General features: G+C 50.1%; 1 protein-coding gene across 1 annotated transcript in view; it reads left to right on the forward strand.

Annotated features, from left to right (window-relative positions):
* Cd9 (CD9 molecule) overlaps positions 1–12,517 on the forward strand; it is a 33,299-nt gene extending 20,782 nt beyond the window's left edge. The window contains exons 2-8 of the mRNA XM_075982710.1: positions 2,288–2,390; positions 8,678–8,775; positions 9,207–9,281; positions 10,299–10,397; positions 10,529–10,618; positions 11,456–11,539; positions 12,062–12,517. Coding sequence (XP_075838825.1) covers positions 2,288–2,390; positions 8,678–8,775; positions 9,207–9,281; positions 10,299–10,397; positions 10,529–10,618; positions 11,456–11,539; positions 12,062–12,127 — 615 coding nt within the window. The 3' untranslated portion in view covers positions 12,128–12,517. The remainder of the gene's footprint in view (positions 1–2,287; positions 2,391–8,677; positions 8,776–9,206; positions 9,282–10,298; positions 10,398–10,528; positions 10,619–11,455; positions 11,540–12,061) is intronic.
* The last annotated feature ends 850 nt before the right edge of the window (positions 12,518–13,367 follow it).

Here is a 13,367-nt window from a genome sequence, read left to right on the forward strand (position 1 = left end):
TTGTGCAGCACTGTGGTGTGGACAGCCCGGCCGTGTCACACTGCTGGACAATGTGATGGCCCACAGGTAGAACCAACTTCTGCCCTCGGCCATGGCCCAAATGAGACCTGAGATATTCCTTTCCTGCCAAGTTTCAATTTTCTAACCGATATTTCTTCCTCCTACCTGTGCTCACAGACTGGGGAAGCAGGGCTTCAAAAGTCCTAACCCAGGTCTTCTTACATTTTTTCCACCCCTTTACACCATAGAAAAAAAATTTCATGGCCTAAGGCAGATAGGTATATCAAATAGGTATGCAGATCATTTCTGATAATAAACCAGCGTAGCTCAGAACCCAGCCCTTCTGCCCCAGCCCCGATCCTGGCACTCCTTGTGTTCAGGAATACTCTTTTGGAGGAGGTGAGCCAGCCGGGCCCAGCTTGACTCACCTTCCTTCTGCGTGAAACTGTGCTCCATTTGGATCAGTCCTAAAGACTCCCATGAGTCTTGCTAAGGAGAAAAACCTGACCCATGTCTTTGAACACATAGCTCTCAGGTTCATGTTAACTCTGTAATTCCTGTACCATCAAGCCTGGTTTTTTGAGCTCTTCCGGTGTCCAGCCAGGGACTCTCGGCCTCAGGGCCTTCTTAATAGTATTCAGCAATGTCTTCTCTAAGAGGGGGACTGAGCAGCGTGGGAAGGTGCCAACTGATCATCCATGGGATAGAGGGTCCTGGGTCATGTGACCGTGCACTGAGAAGGTCGGACTGTTTCTCTAAAGTCCGTTGGATATCTTCTCTTTCAGGAATACATGCTCCAATGTAAGCCCCTTTATTCTCTGGCCAAACTGGCACGGCACAGGCAGGCCAGGCCGCAAGCACCATTCCTGTGTGCGGGTGGGAAGGCTGAAGCAGTAGAACGCTAAGCCAGGAAAGACAGTCCACACTGTGGGAACTCAGTACATGATGGAACTGAATCAGCCTACACCTCCATGGATATAGGTGAGGTGGTTTCTATAGACTGACGTCCTGAGTGTCCCTTCCCATTGTCACCGTGTGCACTCAGCACTCAATGCGTTCGAGCCAATGCTACATCATGGATAAAGTCAGAGAGAAAGGAAAGGAAGAGGATGCTGTCTACCCCCTAGACCCTCACAGCTCCTAGGGCAGAGCATCAGGTGGTGGCATTGGTGGCATAAGTGCCTCTGTTAGGCCGGGTAGACCAGCAAACCCCCGTCTGCCTCCAGTACCCAGCCCAGCCGCTACACTGGAGGGCTGTGAGTCACTCCCCCGGCAAGCCCTGGTACCAGTGATGAGAGGTCAGTTAGCGCTGGGGGGTGGGGGTGAAGAGGCTTGGCAGAAGGCCTCCCAACAGCATCTGCTTCCACGGTGCCAGGACAGGGGTTAGCTGCAGACTAAAGGCATGACGTGGGTATGTGAGGAGGGGTTCTGCTATGTCACGTGCTGAGCACGTCACCGTGGCCCTGAGCTCCCGGAAGTGCACGTGGAGTTAAACAGTCATGCTTGGCATGTGTGTCTACCTGCTCTTTGAGGAGGCTGAGGCAGGGCGATAGCTTGAGCCCAGACGTTTGAGATCTGCCTAGGCAACACAGCACGGCAAATTAAAGATACCATTAAACATCCTACTCTATATACTGACCCACCCTGCTCAGCAATTCCTGCCTGGAGCTTGTCCCTCACTATATGATCATGGCTTTCTTTTCCTTTATCACTTCTATGACATCCATTTTATATGTGCACAGCTTAAACAGCATACTGGTGTTTAACTCTATAGAATCCTAGTTTATGAGGTCAGCGGCTCCTGCCTTTGTTAAACATTGAAAGATACACTTGTAGTAGCTTGTAGCTATCATGATGCTTTTCAGCACTGTCTAGTACCCACCTACTGACCTACTGTTTTTTTTTTGTTTTGGTTTGTTTGGGGTTTTTGCAGGGGCAGAGGGCTCAAGACAGAGTTTCTCTGTGTAGCCCTGGCTGTCCTGGAACTCACTGTGTAGACCAGGCTGGCCTCCAACGCAGAGATCCACCTGCCTCTGCCTCTCTTGAGTGATGGGATTAAATTGTGGCACCACCGCCCCCGGTAGGGAATTGCTAATCCATGTTTACTGATAGTTTTGGCACACGGGTCAATCACACACTTCCCTTGCTTTCTGCTACTGCCAGATGCACTTGGAGGGCAGAAAGAAAGGAGGCTGCCGAAGCCCTTTGCGCGTCTCTTTGGCATTTGTTGACTGTGATATCCCAGGCAGTCGGTACTCACGCCAACGAATTGTTGTGTGTCTTGCAGCTGGCCGGAATTGCGGTGCTTGCCATTGGACTATGGCTCCGATTCGACTCTCAAACCAAAAGCATCTTTGAGCAAGAATCTAATCATTCCAGTTTCTACACAGGTGAGAGGGGGAGCTGGCACTTCCGCTCTGGAGCCTCCAGGTCAGCTGACCTGGGTACTTGGGCCTGGGAGAGGCTGGTTACATGAACCAGTCCTGTCCCTTTCAAATGAGGTGGCTTTGTGAGTCTGTCCAGCTGTGTCCATGAGTTGGCATCTGACTGATGTGGCTTCTTTCCTTGCCAGCTGAGTTTGTCATCTTGACCATCCTCTGATGTCAAGCTGGGTCTGGCAAGGCTGCTGCCATCCCAAGGGGTTAGGAGCCTTGATTCACACACAGTGTATCTCCAAATTAAATCATAATCTTAAGTCCCGTGTGGTACTGCAGAGCCCGGGAGAGAAGCGGCTCCCCTCCTTGTCTCAGATCAGCTTCCAGGGTAGATAGTCAAAATTAAGGTTAATGCGGGTAGGGACTGGAAGACTCCGGAGGAGCTTGCATGTGGCCCTAAGAAGGGGGTCAAAGGAGCAGCGAGGTAAGGGACAAGTGCCAGAAGATAAAAAGATGAGGAAGGAGACTGAGAGAATCTGGAAGTGGGAGAAGAGAAAAAGGAAGCCAATAACTCAAGAGACCATCCATACTTTGAGAACTGTTTTTGCCTTAGGGTAGGCGTTCCACTTTGTATATGACTGGGATCACCCGAGTTTGAAACAGCTTAGTAGCTTTCTTTACACAGGTTTCATGAGCCTTCCTGCCTCCGTTCAGCACCTTCCTCTGCCCCGTAAGAGGCGATGCCACTGAGGACGGTCTCATATAGCTACCAGCTTGAGTAAGCTCGGTCTTTGGTTTTACTCTGCCTGGCTTGGAAGTAGGAAGCCCCCTATTTTTAGAGTGATCATGTCATGCCATCAGACCCAAATGAGTTGTCACTTCCTTTCTGCCCACCAAAGTTATTTTTACAAAAGACAAGTGAGCGGTCAGACACAGTTATCATCTCCTAGGCTGTGGGGACCAGGGGCCTGTGGCCCTGCTGCCCTTGCCTTCCCCCTTGCCCTCCTCTAGGGCTCCAGTCAGCCTCTCCCTGGGGCTAGACATGGCCAGGTAGCGGAGGGGAAAGGTCTCTAAGTGACAGAGCACCTGAGTTCTCTGTTGAAGTCTCCTAGTGGCCTGCCCTTTATCAGTGTTCCTTGGCAGTGGGTGGGGAAGGGCTGGGTATATTGCCCTATTGTTAAAAAGAAAGCGGAGGAGAGAAAGCTCCTGGTTTATGGCTGGCCTTTTGTTTTGATTTTTTTTTTCTAATCAAGCCGAGTTTTTAGGGAGCAGGTTTCCATAGTGCCCTGACTTGTTTTAGCAACAGAGCTTTGACTCTGCAGCAGAAATGCCACGGCAGAGCAGGAGGGGGTAGGGTAAGGAGGCCACATTTCATAGGAGCAGGGAGCAGGGGACCTTTCATACTCCATGCCCTAGCACACAAGGGAGCAGTGAGCTCACTCCCTGGGGGCATCAGGTCCACCAGCAGGAATGGATACCTTTTCAGCCCGTTAGGAGCTAGGGCCCCACAGTCCCCCTGTGTCTTCTAAAGTCCTGAGTACTCGGGCCTCCCGTCCTTTTGACTGCTCCTGGTCACCTAGTCATTCTTTCCATTATCCAGGACTCGGGATAATGCTGCATATTTTTAGATGTGGGAAGAAAGGTTCTTGCTGGTGACTAGGTGACCTGGGAGGAAACCGCTCCCAGGTCTGAGCCCTTCCTGGTGTATTTCCCTGGCTCTATCCCTGAAATGCTACAAGAAACAGACACCAATCTAAGTTCTGGTGCCTAGAACATAAACCCCAGCTCCTCCTGGAATTCTCTGTGCTAGTTTAAGGGGGGAGCTCCCCTTGTAAGAAGTGACCATTGCACCCCTTTGTCGGGGACCACTTGATTCCCCCATGTTTTAGTGTCTTTGACAGTAGCCCCTCGTCCTGGAAGCAGAATGAAGTGTTCAAAGCTTAACTCTTAGAAGGCTTGGTGGCACAGGCCTGTAATACAGCTACTCTCTAAGAGACTGAGGCAGGCCCTGCCTGCGCCACCATTACATTTTGGGGAAACTGAAATTGCTGTCCCTCGGCAGAGGGCCAAGGAGGCTTTGTCCTCTGTGTCCCCTTTTCCCACTGGACTATGAGACAAGGCTTTTGTGTGAACCACGCCCCTTCCGGCACAGGACCTAGGAGTGCCAGCTATACCCAGGCTGATACCCGACATCACGTGGTGGCCAGCTGTTGCGCATGGCCAACCTCAGGCCAGCCTAAGTATGCAACTTACTTTTCAGGAAACCTTCTCGGGTTTCCTAGGGTGAGACCACAGCTTGCACAGTCCAGAAAGCGTGTGCGGTGAAGCAGAGAGGCAAGACTTCACAATGACTGATGGTCTGACATGAGACTTCTCTCCAGCTCGGTCCCCGGTAGATTCATCCTATCACCAGGATGCTGTCCCAGGCTTACAAACAGGCCCCAGAACTACATTCTTCTTAACTGTGGTGTCCTTCTGAAATCATGGTCAGAGCGAAGGAATTTAGGAATTTGGGCCGTGAGTTCCACCCCTCCTTGGAACCTTCCGGATGTAAATGTTCTCCGTGAGCTGGCCTCCCTGCGCTGTCTGGCCTGTGGTTGCTCACTGGCTCATTTTTCCCCCACCTGAAGCCAGCATGGCGCGCACACCCGCACCTCTCTGAGTTACCGTGCGCTGCAGACGAAGCTCTTCTGAATGCGCAGGGGGTGGGAGAGGGGGTAGAGCGGGGTCCGGTATTTTGGGGATCATGAATGCAAGCAAATGAAGATGAGCCTGGAAAATCAGCTCCTCTTCCACACAAGTGCTCCAAGGGAAATGCTTATGAGGTTGAGTTGGGGCCGTGAGGGGAGCCCAGAGCCCAGTTCACAGATGAGACAGAAAACCCTGATTCCTGTCTAAAGGACACCCTGACATATGCTACCACCATGCCAGTCCTTCCTGCACCCTATTTACATAGACCTGTAATGTCAGCCCAAGAAGAAGAAAAAAAGTACAATAAACAGCCCTTAAGCAATTTAGCATGGAAATCCTCTGACAAATAAATTTTTCCATGAGTCAGACAGAAAGCTAACATTCGCTTGTTTTATAAAAGGGAACACTTTGTCTTTATCACTGCCAGCCTTGCTAACAAGTGTGGGGGCTGGGAGCAACTTTCCCAAAAGGAAGCAGTGGACAGTTCGTTTTAAAAAGCCAAGCCTAGAGCTCCGAGGTGAGCTCTGGCCTCACCTTCAGGAAGCCCCGCAAGGTCTGAGCTCCAGCCCTGCAGGACGAAAATGGTGAGTGGACACGATCCAAGGCTCATACTGGGTCCGTGACTCACGAGGGTTGGGAGACCTACTTCCAGATGAGCCACTCCGTGGCGTGGCTCTCTCTTCTCCTGACTAGAGGAGCCTAGCAGCCCGTCCAGAGCTGCAGCTGTCTGAGCAAGATTTAAAGCCAACAGACCCTTCAGTTTAAAATCTTTCTGGAGTGGATCTGTCATATGAACCGAGAGGCCCGTGAGGGGAGCATTCTCTCTCCTGAGGAGAGAGCCTCTTAGCACCACTTAATGCTACCACAGCTGCCCTGGCTTTGCCAGGGTGTCCAAGTTCCCATACTAGGGTGTGAACCCCGAAAAATGCGCTGGTTTGTTTGCAGTTGATTCTATTTCGTGCACTTGTAAATCCTTTTGATCTCTCAATGCCACCCCCCCATTTATTCAGCCCATGCTCTGCAGCCCAAAGGAGTGACCTCATCCTTCATTGTCTTGCCCTGATGTGACAGTCAGAAATCAGGATTGTACTACTGCCTCACTTTGTGGTGTCCCCTTGGCAGCTGGTGCCCCTCCCCAAGAGCCATGCCCGGGACTGCACTGCCTCCCAAGTTCAGGCCCCGCTGCATTTGACTGGCTAGGAACATGAGTTGAGGACAAGCTGCATCTGTCCCCTTGCCCAGTCTGGGCCAGGCATGCACAGAAACAATACCCATATTCATACAGCATGGGGTTCGCCAGTAACCCCACGTGACTTCACATCATGGCAGATGGGAGGAGGCAGGAGAGGCACAAATGCCCACTGTGTGCGTTCCACTCTGGGCTGCCTGTGAGCATCAGCTGCAGGCCAGTCCCAGGTCTCCCGCCTGCAAAGTCTAGCCCTACGCTGGGTGCTGCAGATGGAGGACAGTGAAGTCACTATGGCACCTGCCAAAAGTTCTCGTCATGTGGCGTGTGCTATGTAGTGTGAGAAAGCATCCTATTCCCCCCCCCCCCACACACACACACACACACCTTGTTTTCAGCCCCTATTTGGAGAAGTCTCTGAAGTCCCTGTGGCAGAATAGGGAGAGTATCAAGTACATAAAAATTAGTGCATGTTTTTTGCGATGGTTACCAAGTCCTTACATTTTTTAGATTAATAACGGCTGGCCCTTGGCTGTACACATGTGGAGTACATCCTCTAACAGTTCCAGGAGACTACTCTGTTGCCATGTCCTTTGTGTGGTGCTAAAAATGGACCCAGTGCCTCACACACAGTATACACCCACCCCAAGTCCCAATCACCCTATGTTCTCCAGGTCACTGCCTTGACACAGGGTCTCACTGAACCTGAAGCTCCCCTTTTCCCAGCCCCAACCACCCCACATTTTACAGATAAAATAAGCTGGGTATGGTCACGTATCTCTTTTTTTTTTTGGCACGTGGTTCCTATATAGCCCTAGCTGTCCTGGAACTCAATGTGTAGGCCAAGCTAAACTGGAATGCAGATCTTCCTCTGCCTCCATGTCCTGGTATTAAAGGTGTGTTAGCTGAGCAGAGTGGTGCACCTTTAGTCTCAGCACTCCAGAGACAGCAGCAGGTGGATCTCTGTGAGGTCCAGGCCAGTCTGATCTACAGAGAGAGTTCCAGAACAGTCAGAGTCACATATGGAGATCCTGTCTCAAAAGAAACGCCCCTCTCCCCTAAAGAAGAAGAGAGGTGTGCCGGCACACCTGACTGGTAATGCACTCCTTTAAAACCAGCACTTCCGGAGGCAGCAGCAGGTGGATCTCTATGAGTTCAAGGTCAGCCTGTTTTTACATAAAGTTGCAGGCCAACCAGAACTACATGAAAAGACTCTGTCTTAAAAAAAAATTATATATATGTATATACACACAAAAAATAATTTTTTCTTAAATAAATTCCTCTGAGATTACAGAACTGGCCTTCAAAACCAAGCATTCTATGCTTTACAACTGAGACTCTTGAGATGTCACAGTAGCCCTCCCAAGGTTGGCTGAACCTAGGTAGCAGGATGGGAGGTATTGGAGCGGAAGGAGTGGCCCAGTGGGTTAAGATGCATTCTGCTCTTACAGAGGACCCAAGTTCAATTCCCCAAACCTATGTTGGGTGGCTCACAACTGCCTATAACTCTAGCTCTCGGGACTGCAACACCCACTTCTGGTCTCCTAGGGCAACTGCATTAATAAGCACATGCACATAATTTTTAAATATAATATATATAGTGGGAGGCACTACAACCTCTCCTGGGTTTCCTAGAGGACTTGGGACAGACAGAAGGGGGTTTCTCTCAAGAGTGTCACTGTACGAAGGACTCTATGGGCACAGCCATGGTGAGCTGGAATAAATGTAGCCAGGGCTGCTCCACTGTGGTTCCAGATGCAGGGATTTGCATTCTCTAGGCCTGGGTAAGAGTTAAAGACTCTTCGTCCTTTTCCACCTCTTCTCCCCTTTAGCCACTCCCATTGAAGATGCAGGCATGACATCACTCACTCGCCTCAGGGTGAAGCTCATTCCAACCATGACATTTCTTCAGGGGCTGAAGGCACATCTTGACATTTAAGATTGGTGTGCATGTGTAGGAATCAGATCCTGGTGGCTGAAGTTACAGGCATTTGTGAACTGCCCACCATGAGTCCTAGGATCCATCTCTAGTCCTTAAGCAACAAGTACTCTTATTCTCAAGTCCCAAGCTGTTAACCCTACTTTAAGAGGTCTGAGTTAATTAGCTCAAGTGGGAAGCTAATGGAAGGGACAGAGCAGACTGGAACCAGGGCTGTGCCTGTCCTAAGTAGAATCCGAGGGTTCCTGTCCTTGGGCTCCTAGGAAAACACAGGATAAGGTAGAGAATATAAACATGCTGGAACAGAGTTCTGGGGAAGAGAGAGGGGAGGTCAGGAATGGAGGTGGATGCTGTTTGGTTGAGAATGGGGACTCTTTCCCTGGAGTGGGGACAATAAACATGGAGGCACGGGCTGGCAGAGGAAGGGGCCTGGGTCTCCTAACTAACCTTTCCAAACTTGTGTCCTTTCCTTCCTTCTCCCCTCAGGAGTGTACATCCTGATTGGAGCTGGGGCCCTCATGATGCTGGTGGGTTTCCTGGGCTGCTGTGGAGCTGTGCAGGAATCCCAGTGCATGCTGGGATTGGTGAGTACTCCCAGTAGCGAGCCTGTCTTACCTTACTCCTATTCTTTTCCCCAAATGTCAGACCCAATATACAGGACAGGTAGAATGGGTGGAGTAACGAAGGCACCCAGACAGCTGAGCTCTGCTCAGCCTCCCCAGTGTCCTCATTTCAGGCCCCGCCACATCTGCCTGACTCCCGCCACCATCTTGCCCATGGCCCTGGGCAGTGGTGTCTTACTGCTGCCCGGCTCCAAACTAATACCCTTCACATACCAGTTTAGAGCGGACTGAGCCCACATTTTCCCCCAGAATGCCATGGGGCACTCAGCTTTCCCTGTCACCCCTCCCTGCCTGTTTATTTGTGCACCTACGTGCTGCCTGACCTCCACCCCTTTCGGTGTTGCTGACCGACTTACTGGAGCCCGTCTCATTGCTTCCACGGTGTCTTCTAGTTCTTCGGATTCCTCCTGGTGATATTCGCCATTGAGATCGCTGCAGCCGTCTGGGGCTATACCCACAAAGATGAGGTAGGAGTTTCTTGGGTCCTGCAGTGATTTGAGTTTCTGAACGGGGAAGAGGGTTGATGAAGATTAAAGGGCCCAGGCTAGTCTCCTGCTTGGCTTTCCACAGAATCTACCTCTTTATCTGGTTTGTTTCCACGTGGGAGCAGAACATGGCACTCCTCAGGGCTGTGACTGTGTTTAGTCTGCCCTGTGTGGCGAGCACATAGTAAATACTCCAGAACTATTTATTTTGGAAGTCATTTGTATACGCATGCCTATCTATATCTGCCAGTCAAAGCTAAGCGGCTCTTCCAATCCTTAGAAAGGTTCCTAAGAACAACATAGCTTTCTGTAATCAGGACTCCCTTGCTCTAACCTGTAACTACATACCACAAGTGCCACACCAGACTCTACGCAAGGTCCCCACGTAACTGAGTTCCAGGTCCCCACTTTCAGGAATTTTGCCATCTAGTGTGGAAGAAAGAGGTTTGACAAACGTGCACGCAAGTTGTTTATAACCACAAGTACTTTGAGATTTAAAGGGTGAGGTCGGACGGGGCATCCCTTTTGGCTTGTAGAGAAAGGAGTATGGACCCTGAATGAGATAGGGGGTCTTGAGGGTAGTGGGAGCAGTGGAGAACTGCTGGGCAAAGGAAGGGACTGAGCATGTCTGAGCTTGAGCTCCTAAGGAGTTGTAGATCAGGCTGGGACACACTAATACAGCTTTTGAAGGTGGGGCACCTTACAGTCTTCAGTGAGAGAGGAAAAGAACAGGGACGCTTAAGGCAGGATCCCTGTTTTCAAGAAACTATCCAACTGATAAAAGAATTTAAGACCAGATAAGGGCTGGGGATCCCAAGTACCACACCCTCACCTCAGAAGAAATTTAGCCAGGGAAGATGGCAAGCTCCTGTCATCCGGATACTCGGGAGGCTGAAGCAGGACAGGTGCTGAGAAGGATGCTGGTGGCAGGTAGCCAAATACTTGAAGAGCATCTGTGAGGAACTTTTCTAGAAACCTGTCTCTGTTTGTGCCTCCCAGGTGATTAAGGAAGTTCAGGAATTTTACAAGGACACTTACCAAAAGCTGAAGAGCAAGGATGAGCCCCAGCGGGAGACACTCAAAGCCATCCACATGGCGGTAGGTCACCTCTGCCGTGGGAGCCACTGACCCCACTGCTTCATCCCTACAGAGCCATGCCCTGGGATACAGCAGCCTGGCAGACCTCTTTTATTTTTTTCCTCATTCCCATCCCTGCCTTCTTTTTACAGTTGAACTGCTGTGGCCTAGCGGGAGGCGTGGAACAGTTTATCTCGGACATCTGCCCCAAAAAGCAACTTCTTGAGAGCTTCCAGGTTAAGGTAAAGTTACAGAAAACCTCTGGCACCCTGCCCTGTTGTTTAGGCAAACCCCTACAGGGCAAGGGTGAATTTAGCAACATTCTTCCCCAGGGCCTCTTTCCTTAAAGGGCAGCAAGACAAAGGCCAGGTCCGAGACGAGGTCCTTTAGTCTGCCACCCCAAGTCCCAAACTCTAAAGAAAGCCTACTCTGTGGAGGGAAACAGGTCCCGGTTGGTCAGTTTTCCTTAATCCAGAAGCAGAATAATAAAAGCAATTCTCCAGCCATGTGGGAGTAGACCCCAAAGGGGACTCTCTTAGTGGCAGAATATTTGCCTGGTGGGTGAAGCTCCAGGTCTCTTCTCCAGTACTGCCAAAGAGAGTAAAAAGATGAGGGGTAGGGGGTTGCCTAGATAGTTAGCTCTGTAGTAAGAGCACTTGCTGCTCTTCCAGAGGACCCGAGTTCAATTCGCAGCCTTGTGTCTCAGAACCATCTGTAAATCCAGTCCTAGAGGGTCCCATGGCCACTTCTGAGCTCCACAGACTTCAGGGGCAAACGTGGTATACACACATACATGCAGACAAAACACTCACACATAAAATGTAAATGGGAAGAAGAGAACGCAAACCTCCCCGCTGCCCTGAAGTCTTCTCAAGTTTGAGGCACCCACACCCCTCCCGTATCTCATTTTCTCCCTCCATCCATCCAGGACAGCCCTGATAGCCAAACACACCAATCCCAGTTGGCTCTCTGGCCTCCAGGCCTCCCAGCGTGAGTCAGGAGTCAGCGAGCCAGCAAAGAAGGGGTACACACCCAATGTCAAAACTGTTTTTGATCCTTGTCTTCTTTGCCTCCCTAAGTCCTGCCCAGACGCCATCAACGATGTCTTCAACAGCAAGTTCCACATCATTGGAGCAGTGGGCATCGGCATCGCCGTGGTGATGGTAAGTATCCGGTGGTCCAGGGAAGAAACAGTTCCTAAGCTCTGCCCAAGCATTGTCGGAAGTGCTATAGGGTCAACAGCTAACACAGCCCTGGCTGTCCTGGCCAGCCAGGTGCATGCTGTCAGTATTTCCTTTTTACTACTAAGAAGCAGGAGCTCTGGGCCTGTGACTCAGAGGAGGACACTTGGCTTGGCTAACAGGAGCCAGGCCCTGGGTCTCATTCCCAGCACTGCAGAAAGAAGAGGTGGGGGGAGGTTCTCGTCTGCGCATTGTGTTGACAACGCTGAATTCAGCATTTAAGGCTGCGTTTGTAGGTTCTGGCCCTGGATGCTCTCTTAGGAAATGGCTCATGCAGCATAGCTCAGCAGCTGACTGGCTGTTGGAGAACAAGTTGGCCGTCTTTCCTGTTATCTGGCCTTCATCTCCCCTACATCAGTACCCCTTCTGGACCTCATTACCTCCGTCTCAGACTGAGTGGAGCCCTTTTCCCCAGGCGAACCCCCACTTTCCCTGTCTTTGCAGATCTTCGGCATGATTTTCAGCATGATCCTGTGCTGCGCCATCCGCAGGAGCCGAGAAATGGTCTAGAGTCTGCCCCAACCCGAGCAGGAGCATCGGCCCCAGGACTAGCGGGCTGTTTGGATTTTGTTTGCCACTAATATTAGTATTCATTATGCATTTCTAAACAAAAGTTATTCTGTGTTTGTCTTTTTAATGCTTTATTCATTATTGACATTTGTAGTTGAGGGATCTGGGGGTTCAGTTTGCTTCGACTTTTTTTTTTTGGTTATTTTTGCTTGTTATGTTAAGCAAAAATCCTGCAATGAAAGGTACTATATTTGCCAGACTCTAGACAGAAGATATTGTACATAAAGAGAATTTTTTTGCCTTTAAATAGATAAAAGTATCTATCAGATTTAATCAGGTTGTAAGTTATATTGACGACAATTTGATACATAATAAAAGATTATAACAATGTCTAGGACTGCTTGGGGATATCGCTTTCTTTAAATTGGGTTGTTTGTTTGTTTGTTTGTTTTTTAATTTGTGGTCCTTGGCCAGGGTGACACGTGTGGGAAGCAGAGGCAAGAGGATCTCTGTGAGTTCAAGGCCAGCCTGGTCTACAGAGCTAGTTCCAGGACAGGCTCCAAAACTACACAGAGAAACCCTGTCTTTAAAGATGGATGGATGGATGGATAATAGATAATAGATAGATAGATAGATAGATAGATAGATAGATAGATAGATAGTCAGTCAGTCAGTCAGTCAGTCAGTCAGTCAGTCAGTCATGCCTTCCTTGTGCTCCACCACACCTGGCTCTTCCAGCAGCCATTGTGGTCTACCGGCACTAAATTAGGAGTAGATTGGAAGGTAGGTCTCCTCGCCTCCTAGTGAAGAAATTGGGGTGTGATTGAGAGATTTCGATCTGATGTCACATCATTTTGGTTTGAGTCCACGCTAGGATGAGTTCCCAGCTCAGCAGTGTGTGGTGTCTTAGGGTCTCATGAGTCTTTGCTGTTCTCACCATTTGGTCTTCAGCACCAAACCTTGGTAATTGGGCATAGCCAGTGCTCAATATTCTTATTCATGAATTGGTTGAAAGGCTACATCCATCGGGATTTAGCCAAAGGAACAGAACCACTCTAAGATGCATATGTGTGTGACTTTATCACAGAAATCTGTCCCTGGAACTAGTCCAGTAGACAGACGGGTAGATGGATGGCAATGGGGAGAACCAGCTGGTACCCAGTGACAGGCAACTGTGGCAGTTCTCACCTCTGACACTGGGGAGAGTCCTGCCTGGGCTGGGCCCTCGGCAAGAGAGCTG

Source organism: Microtus pennsylvanicus, chromosome 8, assembly GCF_037038515.1.
Source record: "Microtus pennsylvanicus isolate mMicPen1 chromosome 8, mMicPen1.hap1, whole genome shotgun sequence".
Classification (NCBI taxonomy): Eukaryota; Metazoa; Chordata; class Mammalia; order Rodentia; family Cricetidae; genus Microtus; species Microtus pennsylvanicus.